At 36.4% G+C, this 20684-nt stretch overlaps 1 protein-coding gene across 3 annotated transcripts; it reads left to right on the top strand.

Moving 5' to 3' along the window:
* Positions 1–15536: 15536 nt before the first annotated feature.
* Positions 15537–20112, top strand: LOC115982265 (thioredoxin reductase NTRB-like). 3 transcript variants are annotated; one of them, XM_031104813.1, is made up of 3 exons: positions 15537–15960; positions 16987–18088; positions 19695–20112. In XM_031104813.1, exons 2-3 carry the CDS (start codon positions 16999–17001, stop codon positions 19763–19765), a joined length of 1161 nt encoding a protein of 386 aa, XP_030960673.1. In that variant the 5' UTR covers positions 15537–15960; positions 16987–16998; the 3' UTR covers positions 19766–20112. The 3 variants fall into 3 exon arrangements, with proteins under 3 accessions (XP_030960673.1, XP_030960671.1, XP_030960672.1); XM_031104811.1 differs by having other exon boundaries at positions 16972–18088; XM_031104812.1 differs by having other exon boundaries at positions 15538–15960; positions 16978–18088.
* The last annotated feature ends 572 nt before the right edge of the window (positions 20113–20684 follow it).

Here is a 20684-nt window from a genome sequence, read left to right as displayed (position 1 = left end):
TTTGTGCTAACTTGCAGTCTGCCCTTGGTTTTTGTTTTGTGTTTTTGTTGCTCTGTGTTTTGATTCTTATCTTAGCACCATGCCTAGGAAAACTAGAGCCCATATGACCACTTCCACTTCCTTTGAGTCTCCCACTAGGATTGAGCTATTTAAGAATGATAAGTATAGAGAAGCCTATGAGACTTTGAACTGTAAGCGTAAGATATAGTCTAAGCGAGCTGTTGTGTTAGATGAGCTTGATCCGGCCATTAGGGCCAATTTTGAGTCTAGAGGTTGGTTGCCTCTCTTAGCGATAGATCATCCACCCCTGACCGCCCTGATTAGAGAGTTCTTTTCTAACCTCTCTTGCCACATCTATGATTCCAACACCCTTGTTATGAGTTGGATACGAGGTGTAGAGTTCACCACTACCCCTCGAGTAGTGGCTGAGGCTCTTGGGGTGCCGGCTGTTCGGGACGCTGACTATCCCTATGATGAGTCACCCTCATTAGATGTTTTCATGTCTTACATCACTAGGTCATCTATCCAATGGGATTCTGATCCTCGGATCACGTCCGCTGAGCTTATCGAGACGGCCTATCTCTTCTTTAGGATAGCATGTCATTCCTTGTGGCCTATCTCTCACTTCTACACCATCCCTCTAGAGTGATGTGTGTTTTTGTATGCCTTTGTTTCTGGAGCGTCTATCAGTTTTTCTCACTTGTTCCTTCGTTCTTTGAACGAGGTTTATAGGAGTTCTGCCGTAGGGCATGCACTAATTCATCCTATTTTCATTCATAGGATTTTGCTCTTCTTAAGTCTAGATGGTTTTCCATCTGGTGAGCCTATTCATGTGATTGCTCCCATAGGTGCCACTTTTCTTCGTCAGAGGGCTGCTCAGTTGAGAGTTGCTCCTTCTCATCCTAGAAGTGCGTCATCTAGTGGTGTTCCCCCTCCTTCCTCTTTTATAGGTACAGTTGTTGCTGAGACTTCAGGTGCTATTGCTGATGTTGATGTTCCTCCACTAACTGCTTCGGATGATTCAGACATTTGTCGCACGTTGGATCATGTCTTGACCGTTCAAGCGGCTCAAGGACAGATTTTGGTGGACGTGCTCGATGAGATCCGTGCCTTGCATGCGGAGTTGGCGTAGTTTAGACCACCTCCCTTTTGATGATGGATATCTTGTTTGCCCTTTGGCATTCCGTCACAAAAAGGGGGAGTACTTTGTAGAGTTTTTGTTTTCAGGGGGAGTTTATTTGTTTTTGATTGGAGCTTGTGGAGTTTAGATTGTATCTAGGTGCTTCACTTTGTACTTAACATTTTTAGCTCTTACTTTGTTTTTGATGGGATATTCTTGTTAGGGGGAGTTTTATGTTTTGTTGGTACTTTATTTGTTTCTTGTTTCAAACTGTTTATTGATTTATATTTATGAGTTATTCATTGATATATGTCTTTATTTGTGTGTTGTTTGAAATCAAGAAGTTATTTTGTTTACTTGTATTGTTTCCACACATGCGGTTATGCATTTTATTTAGTGTTTCAGGAAATATATAGGTTGATTCAATTGAGTTGCTGTCTACACTTGCAACTGATGGATAGTAGTTAGGATTGAATTTGTTTTATGAACATTATTTTGTAAAGGGCTTTTTATTTTGTAAACTTTGAGCTTCTAATTGTGTTTTGTCACGGATTGCCAAAGGGGGAGATTGTTAGGTTCTAAAGTTTAGGATTTTATGTCTTTAGAACTCTAATGTGTATTGTTGACAAACCATGATCAAAACAATGTATTTAGCAGTATTTAAGTCTAGCTCAAAGTTGTGTGAAGTTGGAATCGAGTTAAAGCAGGAAAGGATTGTGCCTTTCGGCTTGGCTCGATCGATCGAAAGACAGGCTCGATAGATCAAAGCTTGGGCAGAATGTTTTTCTGTAGATTCGTCCAACTCAGCCCTAGTTGTTTTAAAACGTTTTTAGGGTTTCTTATTTGTCCTAAGTATAAAAGGCAAACCCTAGCCATATTTTAGTGTTGCTCATATTTGCGGTTTATGTAAATCTCTTGTGAGATCTAGAGGAGCTTTCCTTTACACAAACTTAGGGTTTTCAAATTAATCTATATGATCTGTTTGGCATGGCTTGATCACCATCCTCATTATGCAAATGGATGAGTGTTGAGTCCTAATTGAAGCCCATTCTTTTGAGATGCAGAGCCCATTCTTGAGCAAACCCAAGCTGGTCTAACTTAGGTTTTGGAAATATGGGGTAATCACAACTATGAATAATATTTGGAACTTGATTTTGTCACTTTAAGCTTGAGCTGGGCTCTGGCTGTTTTTAGTGCTTGGTGACCTGAGATTGAGTGACATGAATGTATGAATTCTGCGCAAATTTAAAGTAAGCCTGTGCTTAACCTTAATCTCACAAAATGAATATATTGCAAGATACTTGAATAGCCCTGGATTGTTTGTCTTTTTTAATGTGATTTAAAAAATAAACAATAAAAAGGCTACATTGATGTGGGAAAGTGTTTTTTGTTAATTTTTTTAGTTACTTTGGGATGCAGAAAATTTGAATGTAATTCACTATAAGAATTGTGATGATACAAATAATTGTCAGTGGCATATAAAATTTATGAAAAAATAGTCAGTGGTACATATATAAAGTATAGCAAGCTGTAGCTTTACTGACTCCAATCTGAGTGATTCTATTATTAGGAACACATGTCTTTGTAAAATATTCATTTTCATTCTTTTTCATTGACCATCACATAGAAATCATGTGAGCAGTGGTTTTCATTGTACCATTGTTGTGTTGACCTATTTCTGTCACCAATATTTGGGTTTCTTGAACAACCAGAGTTATCATTTAAAATTTAAATAATAAGACAAGTTTCATTTAATATATGTTTTATTCACAGGTTATGTATTAAAGGCTTCTCTATTTAGTTGACTTGGTTTCTTTATGATGCAAGTTGCATGGCAGCCTTGGAAGCAGAACATTACTTGCAAGAGATTGAATCACGAGAGGGTAAAAGTGATTGACTACTAGGATGTGCCTGGGATTTAAAAGTTGCTCAATTAGGAGCAATATTTAATCAAGGACAAAAAAATTCTCTTCAAAACAATGACATTTTGGCATGTCACTATTGGATATGCATTAATAGATTTCTACATTATGCCACATCAACTGTAATTTTTTATGATTGATTGGCTTGGATAACCTATAAATCATAAGGCTTAGCTTTTTCTCTTTTGGTGGCTTTTAATCATGCTGGTTGTAGCATTTTCTCTTGGATCATGGCTACTCTGCTGGTTTCTTGAAAATTTGAAATATATTCTTGCTTTAGCAAGGAGGGCATACCAATAGGATCGGCTGAAGTTCAGGTTTGTAGAGTACTTGAACTTCAGCTGATCCAATTGGTTAATTACTCATCTTTTTGTGAGAGAGCATGCTAATTTGAATTATGGCATATAAACGGATTTGTGTTTTGGGTGAAAAAAAAAAATTTTGGCAACAATTTTGCCAAAACAAATATAAAACAAAAACCAAAAAATAAATTTTTTTTTTTAAAATACCAAATAGGCCCTACAAAATACTACTATTCCATATTAGAATTTATGAAAAAATGGTCAGTGGTACCTATATAAAGTACAGCAAGTTGTAGCGTTACTGACTCCAATCTGAGGGATTCTACTATTGGGAACACATGTCTTTGTAAAATATTCATTTTAGGACCAAGATGGGGGGAGAGAAAGGCTGCTGCTTGTTTTTGTTTTATTCTTGTTCATTGACCATCATATAGAAATCATGTGAGCAGTGGTTTTCATTGTACCATTGTTGTGTTGACCTATTTCTGTCACCAATATTTGGGTTTCTTGAACAACCAGAGTTATCATTTAAAATTTAAATAATAAGACAAGTTTCATTTAATATATGTTTTATTCACAGTGTATGTATTAAAGGCTTCTCAATTTAGTTGACTTAGTTTCTTTATGATGCAGGTTGCATGGCAATTGAACTACACTCTCCGGAGTATCTTAATCCACTTTTATCAAAAAAAGGCTTTTGATGTGCAAGCACTTCGTCAAGTTTCTTGGAGGCAACGCGCTCCACTTTGGCATTAGCTTGAATTACTTCAAGCTCGAGAAACTTGATCTTGGAGTAGGCCTCAATTAGTTCTCCATTTAGTGCTTCAACTTCACACTTTGTTTCCTTGTATCTTACAAGTATGCTCTTGTAGTCTTGTTCCGCTTTCTTCATTTTTTTTATGGTTGCCTTAGACACTCTAGCATACTCTCCGATTTTCTCAAGAAGAGATATAAGATTCTTGTAGTTCCTTGGTTCCTTCATCTTTATCATCTGATTCTTCCCCAATTCCATAGACTCTACTTTGGTGTGCTCACCAAGTTCTTCCACTAGAAGGCTCAAATCTTCTGATAAGTCCATGGGTGCAATGGTCATAAATGCGGAGTAATTTCCTTCTTCATCACAATTTTCTTTCAAATCAGCATTTGAACCATATGAGTCACTAAGGGTAGTTGCAAAGACTTTACCCTTCACTTTCAAATACGTGGGGCATTCTTTCTTCATATGCCCATGCCCTTTGCACTCAAAGCACGTGACCATTTTAGACGGTGAGGAATCTCTTGAATCCTTCTTCTTGAAGTCTTTCTTGTCCTTCTTGAACTTTGAGAATTTGTCATTCTCAAAGGACTTTCCATCTCTCTTGAACTTTAGGAACTTACGGAAGTTCTTAGCAAGATATGCCACATCTTTTTCAACCTCATCCTCATCTGAGGAGTCTTGAGCTTCCAATCTCTCATTGACTATCTTGAGAGCAAGAGATTTGCTATTCCTTTGAGAGGGGAGAGATAGCTCATAGGTTTGAAGAGAACTAATGAGTTCTTGAATTTTAATCTCATCAAGGTCTTTGCTTTCTTTGATGGCAGTGACCTTTGCACAGAAACTCTTCAGCAATGAACGTAGAATCTTCCTCACAATCTTGGAGTCCTCCATCTTTTCTCCCAAGTTGAATTTCCCAATCACCACTTCATTTAGCTTCCCATAAAATGAGTCAAATGACTCGTCTTTCACTCATCTTTAGCTCCCTAAAGTGTGTGGTAAGCATTTGCAACTTGGTTTCCTTCACCTTTTTGGTGCCTCTATAGGTCATCTCCAAGATTTGCCACGCCTCCTTAGCAATTGTAACATGAGAGATCCTGTGAAATTCGTTAAGAGAAACACCACAGAAAATAACATTTAAAGCCTTGTTATTAGCATTAGCTTCTGCAAGAGCTACCTTATCCCATGTGGATTTGGCGGTCTCTGCCCTAGTCCATCCTATCTCGATAGCGTCCCAAACACTATCATTAATAGGACATAGAAATGCCCTCATACGGACTTTCCAAAGAGCATAATTGCTCCCATCAAAGTACAGAGGAGCATTAAGTGATTGAGATTGATCCATCTCAAATGGGTCTAGGATCACACTTAAGTAATGAAACCACATCAACTGTACCCGCTTTGATACCAATTGAAAGCTCGAATTTGTGTGAAAACACAAGAGCTGTTTAGACCCCCAAATTAAAATTACGGCTTGGTTGATTTTACTCTAAATTAAACTAAGTGCAGAATAGAGTAAATGAGAGTGGATAAACAATATAACTACTCTAAGCCATATTAATCAAATCGCAGTAGTAAAATGAAAACTAAAAGAGTAGGGAAGAAGAATGCAAACACAAGATAACATGTCGATGTGTTATCAAAGAAGAAATCGAAGAACTCGGCAAAAAACTTCTCCACCGCCCTCTAAGCGGTAAATCGATCCACTAGAGAATGAGTTGGAGTACATGAATAACAAAAGACCCTCCAAGCCTAGTCTACCCCATGTACTTGAGCCCTTCAAGCTCTTGCTATCAACTGACTTAACGAAGCCTTATCTTCTCTAGCTCTCCAGATCACGCAATTCGGCCCGATCCGCCAAACAAATGACTTCTTCCAATGCTTCCTGATTGCACCAAAACCTCACTTTACATTCAAGATGGGTGTGGTAAGTGTTTGGGCTATCAACCTCTCAAGGATTTGGAAATGGAGAGGAAAGAATTGAGGAAAACCACAATGCATTAAGTAGAGAATTGTGGGTATGACAATCTCTCACTCTCAAGGGTAATGGCTAGGGTTTTCTCTCTAAAAAGCACTCCTCTCAATATGTGGGTAATGTGGGTATATATAGTGTGGGTAAAGACCAGGTGTATTAGATATGTCAAATTGGCAAAACAGAATGTTTCATGGGTATCTCGCGGGAATGCCTTACCCGCAAGACATTCACAAAAACCAACTGTCACCATCTGTCATGACTCTTTGCATTCCAGTCATGCGTTGGGCACATGCTTCACTTCACAGGAAGACTTCTCGCGAGCTACCCGCGAAAACATCTTTGATCTTCAATGAGTCTTAAGTCTTCACACTTTCTTTCACACACAACCCTTACAATGAAATCCCACATAAATTACAGGGTACAAAAAATTAAACAGAATTACAATCAAAACACATCGTGTGTCGTGGTTACAAAAAGACCCCAAACACATGCTTTATTTATTTATTTTTTGGCAGGAAGAGTAGGCACAAATAAAAAGAATGATGGAAATTGAGAGATGACAAGCCAATCTATAGACATCACATACCTAAATAAGGATAGTTTTATTTTTTATTTTTTTTAAGGACCCAAATAAGGAGATTTAGTTATTGGAAATTAAGCTCTATTTTCTTGCATAATAATCATTTTCCACATCAAAATTCAATAATAATGTTAAGAGTCCTATACATCAACTATATCTCTCGGTGTTTTTTTCAACGGAAATGTTCAGAGTTCAAATCTCCATTCTAATGATCAAATTATTAAAAAAAAAAATCATTGTAATGAGCTATGTTCATGTAATTTCATAGAATTCCTTCAAAATAAATAAGAACAAAAGATGCGGTAGATGAATCAAATCATAGGGAAATAAAGAATTCCGATACTACTGTGCTATAATTTGAACTTCAGAAAAAGAAAATAGAGAGAAGCAAAGCAAGAGGCAACATGATTACTAAAAGCACCTACTTCTCTTTTACAACTTTGACTTAAAAGAGTGCAAAACGGAATTAGCAACTGGAATGAATCAAGAAACCAAGATCAGAGTTTTGCAGTGAAACATTAAGTACAACAAAAATGGCAAAGTGTGTAGAGCTTGAAGAATGAATTATGAGGAAAAAGCACACGGAACCAATAAAAGCATTATGGGGAGAGTTAAAGGCACAAACAACCGATAAAAACTATTTAAAGGCAGATTTTTTTTCTTCCTTTTTCTTTTCAAAGGCCTATAATAAAGGCACATTCAAACAATCGAAATGAAAGCCACCAAACAAAAGACAAATGATATGGCCCACCAGGTAACCAACCATAAACCACAAAGAATAATGATAACGGTTTTTAATTCGTCACAAACCCAAAAAAACAATGAGAGCAAAAAGCTCTGTTCCACAGTCCCACTCACCAAAGAAAAGATATTATTCTTACTCAATATCACTGAAGAAGGAAAGAAGATTTAAAAGAGTTAATTTCCTCGAGGAAGTAAAGAATATTTGAAAATCTGTAACCTTTAAATTAGAGGCACTTTTATTTTTTGAGTAAAAATTAATAATTTACATTTATTATAATTTAGAATTATATTTTTTTTTCAAACAAATAAAAATGATAAATTTTAGAGATAAGTCGTAACTGTAATTTTTTTTTTTTCAACGTGAAGGGGAAAAATTCTAAATTTTAGGAGTTCTCTTTTTGAATTCAAAATAAAATTTGTTATTTGACATTTATGACCTTATTTCTAAATGAAGTTACCTTTTATTAATGAGGGTATTTTTGAATTACAAAAAAATCCAGTTGAAAGAGGAGAATCCTCTTATATATATAGTATCGATTATTCATATAATAAATAAATAAAAAACCAACTTAATGATACGATATTATTTTTTAAAAATTAGGATTCTTTAAAATTTTTAAATTAACTCAACATTAAAATTTTAAAATTCTAGTTGTAAGGACACAATTTGAGTCCTAAACCTAAAAGGTAAAAGGATCTAGGCTCAAAGAGTCCAATATAATGAATTTGTAGAGAGTGGGTTGAAAAAGTAGGTTCTAATGAGTTGGGTAGCAATTATAGCGGATTCAAATGACAATAAAGTAAAGACAGGATGGTTTTATCTAAAGAAGAATCGTCATCGGCACAATCCGAGAAAGTCAGTTCTTGTATATAACTCTTTAATTTGATTACAAGTACAGTTCTTATTGTTACAGTATTTCTCTCTCTCAATTCTCCGATCCCCTTCCCTCAAGGTATCCTTTCTTTTTTATACTCTCTTCTTCTTTCATCTCCACCTTTCACTTATAGACCAGGTTATTGGTGTTGATCCTTGTTCCATCTGCCTCTTTTCAAAGTCTTTGGGAGTAGTTGTAAGGCTGAGAATTACTCTTCAAGTATCATTTCGTCATTAATGCGGTTAGAGAGTTAGATACAGAGTATTCAATACTGATTATCAAATTCTTACTGATTATCATTTGAGCCTATTATTAATATCACATTTTACTTACAAATAACTACTTATTACATTAGCAGTTTGTAAAATAGTTTGTAACTTTAGCATTTTCTTTGTATGTATAATCTTCTTCTTATTGTAGTTATTATTGTAGTTAGCAACATCTTGAATGAAAATATGTATAGATGATATATTTGTTTCAATATTTTTAAAAATGCTTCAAAAATTCGTTAATAAAATGGGAAAAAAAAAAACGCAAATAGATATACAAATGAGTATAACATAAATTTGAATAAAAAATTAATCAGCATATATTCTATTTAATTTTTACCATCTTAAAAAAAAAATGACAAACAACTTTATTTATATTCTCATATTATTATAATTTAAAACCATTTAACTTTTTATTTAAAATATAATTCATGTGCGTACGCACATAGAGACCAACATATGAACTTAAGACCTAATCATACAAGTTATTGAAAAGTCTTAATAGATCAAAGAAAAAAAATATAAATGATAATAAAAATATAAAAGAGACATATGTTTAATGTAAATGGTAAAAATATAACTAATGCATAATTTTTTTGTGATAATTATTGTCATATATGGTAATACGCTTTAAACCTACAAACAACTGCAGTATCCATAAAAGTATCAAAATTTGATTATAAAATATATATATATATATATATATCAAAAAATTGTTAAATTTAAGTATTTTTGCATGAATAAATACAAAAATTATTTAAAATGTGTTTTATACTTTTGATTATAAAAATATGTCTCTTTTAAAGGAAATATGTTTCTTTTCTTTCTTTTTATTAAGGCAAGTCATTGTGTTTTATCCGGTTAATGATAATTGTTTCCCCCACCTCCTTTAAGTACGCAACAGTAATTGTCTCCGAGCTTTATTTTATTCACTATGCTTCTGACAAGCTTTGGTTAAGAATCTGTGTCATGGGTTTCTTGTCATGGATGAGCTTCTCTCTCTCCGAATTGGTTGCGCAATTGGATTAGAGCATTCACAGCAGTGGAGGCATATTGCTATATTGCTAAAATTTAGCTCCACATACTCAAAAGTAGGGGTGTGCGCGGTTCGGTAGAGGCGGTTTTTTTGTAAATTTATTACCGAACCGATAAAGATCGGTTTTTTCATAATTGGAACCGATACATACCGTTAGGGTCGGTTTTTTGACCTATAGCGGTGCGGTTTTTTGCGGTCGGTTTAGTCGGTTTGATCGGTTTGAAATATTAAAAAAAAAAAACATTTTTTAATGATAAAAAAATTGGGCACATATATCAACCTGTTCAAAATTGGGCACACATAATTTGTTCACATATACTTGTTCAAGATTTCAAGTAACCTGTCTTTTAATACTTGTTCACATATATCAACCTGTTCAAGATTTCAATATATCAATATATCCAAAAAAAAAAAATGTTCAACAAATCTGTTCACATAAAAAAAAAAAAAATCTATTCAACAATAAAAAATCTGTTCACCCAAATAGTAATGATCCAAACTATCCAAATTTTTTCATTTCATTCACCATGCAAACATATTTGAAATTGTCTAAATAAGAGTTCAACTCCCAAAATACTATCATGTAGCATATAATATCATTAGTGTCACTGTGTGTGTCAGTGTCAATAACAATAAGTGTTAATGTATCCACTTAATAACGTATTACAGAACCATTTGTCACTGTCCACAAATGCCAAAAGAAAGATATACAAATTAAATTAGCATATAGGCAAAAGAATGCTAATTGCTTGTATCCCCACAAATAATCCCACCCATGAATACCTAAATAACTACCATTAGTGAAAAGTCTACTACTAATAACATGTACAAATATAATTAGCATATTGGCAAAAGAATGCTAATTCTTGTAAGTCCATTGTCCAGTAAGTCTGTGCACTATGCATCATTTTAGAACTCCTACAAAATACTAAACAAAACAAAATAAACACGTGTTAATAACAATAAAATATTTATGAACAATAGAATATTTATAATTAACACAAACAAATGATAATAGCAAGTATACTTACATAATACTAACTACTAACTAACTCCAAGTAAAGAGTAGCACATCACTCATCATCATCCAACACAACGGTGCTTGGATCCTCCTCCATAGGCATTGGGCAAACCGATGCAATTTCTACAATCCCATTCAAAATAAAATGATTCGTAAGCATTGAGCAAATAAATAAGCAATTGATATATACAACAAACAAAATGAATATATATTTACCAGTGTCAATCTCAAAACCCTCAATATCCTCCACATTATCCATGCACTCCCGAAGCTTTATTGGTCTTTTTTCCTTTGCATCTTTCAACCAATTTTGGGTACAAATAAGGGCTTCAACTGTATTAGGAGATAGTGAACTACGAAACGAATCCAAAACACGCCCCCCCGTACTAAAAGCAGACTCGGATGCAACTGTAGAGACAAGAATAGCCAACACATCACGGGCAATTTGGGAAAGGACTCGATATCTAGAAGAATTCATTTTCCACCACATCAAGATATCAAAATCTTCCACATCAGGGTCCTCAGAAGATTCCAACAAATACCTATCCAACTCAGATTTGGTTTCCACACTATCCTCGTCCGCCAAGTGTTGCTTAAACCTATTATTATAACTTTTAATACGATCAGACAATGAAGCATTACCAACACTTGGCCTGGAGTCCCTAGACAATGAAGCACCACTACCCGTAGAACTCGAAGCTCCATTTTGACCCACTCTCTCTACATACAACCTCTTCAATACATCCCGAACCTTAGAGCTCATCGCATCCCCCTTGTCCTTTCCATACCACTCCCTAAACCAAAACTTTACATACTTCAATCTATACCTTGGGTCAAGAACAACAGCAACAAAAAGCATCAAATTGATATTATCTATACTTCCCCAATACTTATCATATTTTTTTTTCATCTCTACCGCCATACTCTTCAAGAGTGGATCCCCATCAACACTACACAATTGTTGCAATTGATCTTCAATGCTAATTAGCTCATGGAAGTATGTATTAGAAGTGACAAACAAGGACCCAGAAAATCTAAGTGTCGCCTCATAAAATATGCCAAGAAATTTCACAAAAGTTTTAACATTTTCCCAATCAAGATAGTTAGGAGGACCAACGGGCTTTTTCCCATTCCCATCTGATTCACAAAAATAAAGTTTATAATGCCCATCCTCCTCTTCCAACCTATCAAATGCTCTCACAAATTTCAAAGCACAATCTAACATAAGATAAGTGGAATTCCACCTTGTTGGCACATCAAGAGACAACAAACATTTGGCTTTGATTTTTTCATTTTCAACACATTCTTGAAACTTCTCAAACCTTGCGGGAGAGGCTCTCACATATCGCACCGCATTCCTAACTTTGGCAATTGATTCATGAATGGACTTCAACCCATTTTGCACTATCAAATTCAAGATATGCGCACAACAACGCATATGCATGAACTCACCACCCAATATGCTACTATCTTTTCTTTTGTTTTCTTTTGCACATAATCAATTGCCACATCATTAGAACTAGCATTGTCCGCAGTAATTGTAAACAACCGGTCTATACCCCACTTCAACAAACATGATTCAACCGCTCTACCTATAGTGTCCCCTTTGTGATTAGCTATAGGGCAAAAGTTTAAGATTTTTTTTTGGTAAGTCCAATCCTCATCAATGAAGTGTGCCGTGACAACCATATAATTCAAGTTTTGTATGGATGTCCAAGTATCCGTTGTCACACAAACCCGTTGCCCAACAAAAGCCCTTCTCAAAATGTCCACCTCACTAGAATAAATCTTCATACAAGCCCTTGCAATGGTAGTGCGATGGGGAATAGGAAACCTAGGCTCAACTATTTCCATAAATTCTTGAAAGCCTTGACGCTCCACAAATTTAAAAGGCAATTCATCAATGATGATCATCCTTGCCAATGCCAACCTTATCCTCTCTTCACTATAGTTTGCAACCACTAACACACTTGAACCACTTTCCCCTTCTCTCTTAGCTTGGAAAGACAAAGTTTTTTGCTTATCATCACGGGGAAAAGGCCACTTCTTACACACCTTCATGTGTTGCAACATGCCCGAAGTACCATTTTTCTTACCATGACATTTATATTGATTTTTACAATACTTGCATTGAGACCTAGGATTATTGGGATCAAAACCAGCCAACTTAATGAAGTGTTGCCATACTATAGACGGGTCCTTACCACCTTGTTTAGGTGATAGTGGGGGAAGTGATGCACCAATTCCAATGGGTGCTACAGGTTCAGGTGGGTTAGGGTTAGCACTACCAGAAATAGGAGGAAGTGGGTTAGGGTCCCCAGGTGCACCAAATCCAGGTGGAGCATCGACATCCATCTAATAAAAAAATTTCCAATCAACAAAAAAACAAAGTTTTCACAATAATATCAAATTATAATTTTTCCAACAAATACAATATCAAATAGGTCACTCTCAATCAATGAATGTCACAACCAAATTCAATAAGAGCAACAACTAAGTACTAAAAATTTAAAATCATAACGTTGAATATAGTGAGTGTTTAGTGATTACCTCTCCGTGAAGGATTGAAAGCGTGAACTCTCTCAATCTCGTCTCCCTCAAAAATTAAAATGCTGAAGAAAAAAAAAAAAAGTTAGTGCTTACTACTTACTAGACTGTGAGTGTGACAAATAAGTGCTGAAAAATTGATAAAATCTAAACTGATAAGCATTAACTATAAGCAAGAGAGCATTATAAAACTACATGGTATAAACTAATTAATCTGACTAAATAAATAAATAAACTAAAAACTAACTAAATAAATTAACTACACTGTATAAATTAACTAGACTGACTAACTAAATAAATATACTAAAAACTAACTAAATAAATTAATTGCACTGTACAAATTAACTAAACCGACTACACTCAACGTACAGTCAAACGACTCAAACCAAACAGTCAAACCAAGACTATTTTATAAACTACAAAACAAAGTATCACTATCAGACTATCAATATCAACTATCAAGTATCAACTATAAACCCAAGTCTCAAACAGTCAAACCAAGAGTAAGACTACTCAGTGACTACTCACAGTCTCAAACAGTCAAACCAAGAGAACCATATAAACTTATAAACTATAAACCCAACTCAATGAGTCAATGATGCGTGTCCAGCAAAGAGGAAAGGAGTTGATGGCTTACCGGTGAGCTGCTGCTGCGCCTGCAGGCGTGACTCAAGCCGGCGAGACAGCGAGGCTGCGAGAGGCTAGACTAGGTAGAGGCGACTGGCGGCAAGAGCGGAGCGAGAGAGAGAGTTAAGGGCTATGAGACATAAGAAAGGGTATTTATAGTTGGGAGTCTTGGGACTTTGGTGTGTCTGAAGACCTAGCATCAAACGGTGCTGTTTCATACTTTCAAGTTTCAGTGTTTTGCGTTTTGTGTTTTTTTTTTTTTTTTTTTTTTTTTTTTTTTTTTTTAAATAATAACCCAAACGACGACGTTGTAGTAAGAAATTTGAAATGGATACTCATGCACCTAAACGATGCCGTATTCAAGATCTGAAACTTAGTTTGCTCTGTTTGCATCGGTTCGGTTCGGCTCTACCTCGGTGTGTGCTTTGCGTCTCCGACGTCCTCACCGCACCGGCATCGGAGCTCCGTTCGCTTTCCGCTCGCCGGTGTCGGCTCCATCGGTCGGTGCCAGTGGCGGTGCGGGATGGTCGGCGCCGGTCGGTCTTGTCGGCTCCGGTGATTGTTTGCACACTCCTACTCAAAAGACACGCTGCAGCAGTGGAGGTATAAGCCAAAAATTTACATGTTCCGCTACAGTGCACATCTATATATAGATGTGCACTGTAGCTGATAGCAAAAAAAAAAAAATTAATTTTTTATTCCACCGGTTAATAAAAAATTCCCTCATCCTCAGTCTCTCTCTCAGTCACTCTCTCATCTCCCCAGTTTTTGTTTTTGCTGAATATCTACCCCACTCTCTCATCTCTCTCGCTCAAGCAAACTTCTCTTCCACCGCCGATCTCCTCACGCCGCCTCACGCCTCACGCCGCTGATCGCCGCCGAATGCTTGCTCATCAAGTCGCCGGTCTGAAGCTCATCGAAGGTCGCCAACGTTGTGTCGCCGATCGCCTCATCTCACGCCGCCGATCGTTTGCTCATCAAGCCGCCACGCCTCCGATCGTTTGCTCATCAAGCCGCCGGTCTGAAACCCATGGAGCTCGCCGACGTGCTGCTTGTCTGTGATTTGTGATTTTTTATTTTATTTGTGATCGGTGAATCTGTTTGGTCTGGTAGAGGAAAAAGATTGGAGATACCGGTTGTTGTTGTTGTTGTTGTTTTTTTTTTTTTTTTTTTTTTTTTTTTTTTTTTTTTTTTTTTTTTTTTTTTTTTTTTCTGCTGTGACTGGTGGTGGTGGGGTGGTGGCGGTGGCGGTGGCTGATGGTAGAAGTGGTTTTGGTTGGTGTTGTGAAAATTTTTTTGGTAGTAGAATATATTATTTTATTGTAGTAGTTATATTATTTTATTATGGTGTTTATATTATTTTATTGTATAGAAAGCTAAAATAGATCCACTGCTGTAGTATATGTGTAGGTAAAATAGATAAAGTAACTTTTGGTGGAGCTAAATTGCTATATTTTTAGCTCCACTGCTGTGGATGCTCTTAACGCGTTAAATTTGAGATATTCTCGAGGAAAAAAAAAAAAAACCCAACTCTCACAAGCGCAGCTTCAAACAAACTCATAACCAGGCCGACTTTGAAGGCACATACCCAGTCAGCCCACACACACAAACCCATCAATTGGCCCAAACTAATTTAATCAACAACTCATGTCCAACTCGTAATAGACTAAGCCCAATCCCAAAACACAACAAGTCAGCTTACTGGGACAATAACTCATCTACTCAAACCACACAAGCCCAACCCGAAATCAAATCAAGTTCACACATCCTTCACTGTTGCTTTCATCAACGTCCTAAGCAACGTGATCCGATGTCTCTCACAACCTAGCTAACGGAGGATGTTAGGATGACATTGATAATTGTATTTCCACCCTCAATATATTTATATTACTTTATTTTCTTTAAATAGATTTCAAAAAAAAAAAAAAAACTGGGATTTCCTGTTTTGTTCTTTCTGAGAATACCTTTTGGTACTGCATTAGTGCATTAGCATTCTTTCTTTTCCTGTGTCTCAACTCTCAAGGCCCAAACCTACCGCCCAAGCAAAGCAAACACAAGAAGTTATGGATAACCAACCCTATGAGCTTATTCTTTCTACTTCCGCCTCTGCCAAGGAACCACCAACCCACCTCCTCCATAACCCCAATCTGAATAGCTCACTGGAAACTTGGAAAGTCTAGACATTCAGGTAAACATTTTCATCTTCTTCACTTGGTTCTTTAGTTTAGGATTCCTTTATCTTTTTGGGGTTTTGTATCACATGATCTTAGGTGGGCTCTTGAGAGGACAAAAAACCCACTTGTGGGTATTGGGAGTTTTCATTTGTTGAAGCTTGTTGTTTGTCAGCTGTTGTGTCTTGTTAATTTGAGGTTTGAACTTTAGGAAAACGTGGGGTGTATCAAATTCTTTTCCATAATACGTCAGAAGGGCAACCCCACATTGTTAAAGGCATAGAACTTAGGATCATTTGAGGGTTATTCTTTTTTCTTTTGGGAATTTTCTTTACTGGGTATGTGCTATAATTCAAAGTTAATATGTAATCTCCCTTTAATCAATTCTAAGCTTAATTCAGGTTTATCCATAATAAAAAAAGCTTAATTTGGTTTTTTTTATTTGGTCCTGTTAATTTTATCTTTAACTCTATGTAAGTAACCTGGAATTAGCCAAATTTAGATTTAATTTGTTTTCATTTGTTTAAATTATTCAATCTTTGCTGTGAAGTGTGTCGCTGTGTCTGGTTTGTTTTTCTTCATTTTTCATTTCGGGGTTTGCTGCGACTTGAACCACATTGTTTTTGAAAATCAAGTACTTAGTGGGTGTTCTGTTTTTGTTTATATATGTCCAAAGTTTTTTTAATTCTTAGGTTTGTTTGTTATTCCTCTTGATGTGCTATATCATGCAAGGCTGTTGGTTGTTTTTATTGACTTGTTGGTGGTGATTGTCACTGCTGTTGTTGTAGTCGAATGGTTTTTTTTTTTTCTTTTTCTTTTTTTAATGTGTAATATTACTATGTGAAATTTATTTGTTTGTTTAGACGTTGTACTTTAAAGAATTGTTATTGTTTAAATTTAATTAGCTTGTTTATGCTTTATTATTTTATACTAATGGTCCAATCTTAAAAACTTGAACCTCTCTTTTTTTATTATTTTTGTTCTCTTTACAATTTGGTTTTCAAAACCATGCCTTTTAACTTTTATAGCAATAGAGACTGCAGAAAGGAGAAGTTATGAGTTATTGCCCTAAAAACAACCTCTTAAATCTACTCAGAAGAGGTTCCAAGTTTTTCCGAAAGGCCTCCAACTCTGCTGCTCCCACCGTAGCTCCCACTTCCACACCTGGACAAGCATCCTCCTCTGCTGCTGCCATTTCTTCGACTTCGGCCATGGATGATCTCCATATCCTCAAAACAAGATTGTGCATCATTGGAAGTGGCCCAGCTGCCCACACCGCTGCCATATATGCATCACGTGCAGAGTTGAAACCCATCCTCTTTGAGGGGTGGATGGCCAATGGCATTGCCCCTGGCGGTCAGCTCACCACGACCACTGACGTGGAGAACTTTCCAGGATTTCCAAATGGAATTAATGGCATTGAGCTCATGGACCACTGCTGCAAGCAGTCACTCCGCTTTGGCACTCAGATTCTAACCGAGACTGTCAACAAGGTGGATTTCTCCACCACCCCTTTCAAGGTCTTCACTGATTCTAAGACTGTCATTGCTGATTCAATCATTGTGGCAACGGGTGCCATCGCCAAGCGATTAGACTTCCCAGGCTCTAGTGAGGGCCCAGGAGGGTTTTGGAACCGAGGGATATCAGCTTGTGCTGTGTGTGACGGTGCTGCACCCATTTTCAGGAACAAGCTCTTGGCAGTAATTGGAGGAGGCGATTCAGCCATGGAGGAGGCCACATTCCTCACCAAGTATGGGTCCATTGTGTACATCATCCATAGGAGAGATACATTTAGGGCTTCAAAAATTATGCAGCAGAGGGCCTTGACTAATCCTAAGATTCAAGTTCTATGGAACTCAGCGGTCGTGGGGGCATATGGGGACGAAAACACTAATAATAGGGTCTTGGGGGGGTTGAAGGTGAAAAATGTGCTGAGCGGGGAGGTTTCAGATCTCAAGGTATCGGGATTGTTCTTTGCGATAGGGCATGAGCCAGCCACCAAGTTCTTGGATGGTCAGCTGGAACTTGATTCTGGTGGCTATGTCACAAGGCCAGGGACCACCCTGACTAGTGTGCATGGAGTTTTTGCTGCCGGAGATGTCCAGGATAAGAAGTATAGGCAGGCCGTTACTGCTGCCGGAACTGGTTTGTCAATATCCTCTATCTCCCCCCTTCATCATTTAAATTTCGATTTTAGAATTTTTATGTTTGCAGCACCGCTTTTCTTCATTTTATTTGGGATTATATGTTTTGTGTGGGTAATAAGGTGTGTTTGTTTCTATTTCTGTTTTTTGCTGGGTCAAAATTATGTGTATCTCATTGATATAATGCTAAACTTAATTCCCTGCTTCACTTCTCTTCTGTACTGCTTACTCAGAAGCATATTTCAACTGCGAGTTGCTGGTTCAAATGTTTCTTTGTTCTTGATCAAATTGCCCTCCAGATAATAAAGCGTTTGACTGCAAGAACAGAGAATATTTATGCTTTCTAAATTTGCTAGTGTCTCTAACTTGCTTGTTGCATTATGGTATTTTCCATGTGCAACACATTAATGAATGTAGTTACCCTTTACCGATGAAACTGATAATAATCAAAAGGAAATTTTAAGATTTATTTTTTGACTCCCTCTTAACTGGTATATAGTTAAGAAGGTTCTAAAAAGTTCTGTTTCCTGCCCATTCTATGCTTGTGGATTTAAAAACAAATTTAGTCTAACCTTGTGTGACCATGTACTTTTTTTGTTCTTCTTTATCAAAATGATGAAACTTGTGCTCTAGGGTTGCGAAGAAAGTAATCCATTTATGATATGTTTGACATGGCTTGATCACCATCTCTCTATGCAATTGGATGACTGTTGGAGTCTTGATTCAAGCACATTCTTTTGAGATGCTGAGCCCATTCTTGAGTAAACCCAAGCTGATCTAACTTAGCTTTTAAGAACATGGAGTATTCAGAAATGTGAATTTTAAAACTTGATTATGCCCACCCATTTTTGACCCCTTAAAATAAGATCAAATGGGTTGTTCACTTCAAGGGTGAGCTGGACTCTGGCTTTTTTTAGTGTTTGGTGACCTGAGATTGAGTGACATGTATGTATGATTTTTGCACAAATGTAAATTAAGCCTGTGCATGACTTTAATCTCACAAACTGAACTTATCGCAAGATATCTGACTAGGCTTGGATTGTTTTGTCTTTTTAAATGTGATTTACAGAATAAAAAATAAAAAAATTACATTGATGTGGGAAAGTGTTTTGTGTTCATCATTTAGCTACATTGGGATGCATAAAATTTGACAGTTTCTGTAATTGACTATAAGAATTGAGATAATACAAATAATTGGTAGTGGTATATAAATAACTATAGGTTGTTGCTTACTGACTCCAATCTAAGTAATTCTGCTATTGGGAAAACATGTCTTTCTGAAATGTTCATTTTGGTCCCAAGATTTGGGGGAGAGGTGGGAAGAGAAAGGCTGCTGCTGGTTTCTGTTTCATTCTCAATTTTTGGAACAGTCGAATGGAAAATTAGAAATCATGTTACCATTGGTTTTGATTATACCATTGGTCATTGCATCTACCACTGTTACGATAACCTATTTCTGTCACCAATATTTGGGTTTCGTTGAACAATTTAAGTTATCTTTTTAAATTTAAATAAAAAGACCTGTTCCTCTTTAAGTTATGCTTTCTTCACAGTATATGTATTAAGGTATTCTCTATTTAGTTTACTTGGTTTCTTTAATGATGCAGGTTGCATGGCAGCCTTGGAAGCCGAACATTACTTGCAAGAGATTGGATCACAGGAGGGTAAAACTGATTGATGAGTACACGTCAGGGTGCAGCCTAATGGTTGGAAGCTTGGGATGAGTTGTAGATCCAGACATCCTAGGTTCATCACCACTAGGTGAGTTTCCTTGGATCACCTGATACACGATTTTGGCAGGTGGGATTGTGTATCCTTTTAAAAAATTGTTCAAAAAAAAAAAAAGATTGATGAGCGATATTTAATCAAGGGCAAAGAATTGTCTCCAAAACAATGACATTTTACTATGTCACTGTTGGATGCATTAGTAGATTCCTACATTGTGTTGTATCTATTTTCAGTTGTAAATTTTTCTTGATTGATTGGCTTTGATAATCTATAAATCATAAGCCTTAGCTTTTGCTCTTTTGGTGGTTTTTAATCATGCGGTTGTAGAATTTTCTCTTGGGTCTTGGCTACTTGCTGGTTTCTTGAGATATATCCTGCTTTAACGCCAGGTTTGATGTGCTATATGACAGGTGTTTTTGTTGTTTTTTTTTTGGGGTGCACTTGGTTAGTGTGATGGCATTTCATGTTGGTATTATTCTTCTCTACAAAAGGACATGCCAAGATGAACAAAGGAATTAAAATTTTTTTTCACCAAAGTTTGTAGAGCTCCTGACCTTCAGCAGATCCTATGGGTTATTTACTCAGCATGCTAATTTGAATCATGGCATGAATGATAAATCTTCGTTAACGTATTCCCAGCAGGAAAAAAATGTTTAATACTTTATTAAATTTTTAATTAGTTATTCAATAGAACCAATTGTATATATGGGCAGAAAAAGCTTAATCGTAGGACCTTGAAAGCTTGTTAATGGCATGGTGGAATTTGTAGCGGAAAACCTTGAAAGTTTTTTAATGACATGGTGGAATTTGTAGAGAAAAACACAGGTCAAAAAAGGTGTTTGTATCATTCGTGTCTTTAAATCAAAGAG

The sequence above is a fragment of the Quercus lobata genome, chromosome 3 (genome assembly GCF_001633185.2).
Source record: "Quercus lobata isolate SW786 chromosome 3, ValleyOak3.0 Primary Assembly, whole genome shotgun sequence".
Taxonomy (NCBI): Eukaryota; Viridiplantae; Streptophyta; class Magnoliopsida; order Fagales; family Fagaceae; genus Quercus; species Quercus lobata.
This window is presented reverse-complemented; position numbering and strand designations above follow the sequence as displayed.

Bases quoted from the DNA above. Each gene is read 5' to 3' on its own strand.
- LOC115982265 (XM_031104813.1), top strand. From the start codon at position 16,999: ATGAGTTATTGCCCTAAAAACAACCTCTTAAATCTACTCAGAAGAGGT. The intron at 18,089-19,694 runs GTTTGTCAATAT...TTAATGATGCAG, and splicing joins CGTTACTGCTGCCGGAACTG to GTTGCATGGCAGCCTTGGAA.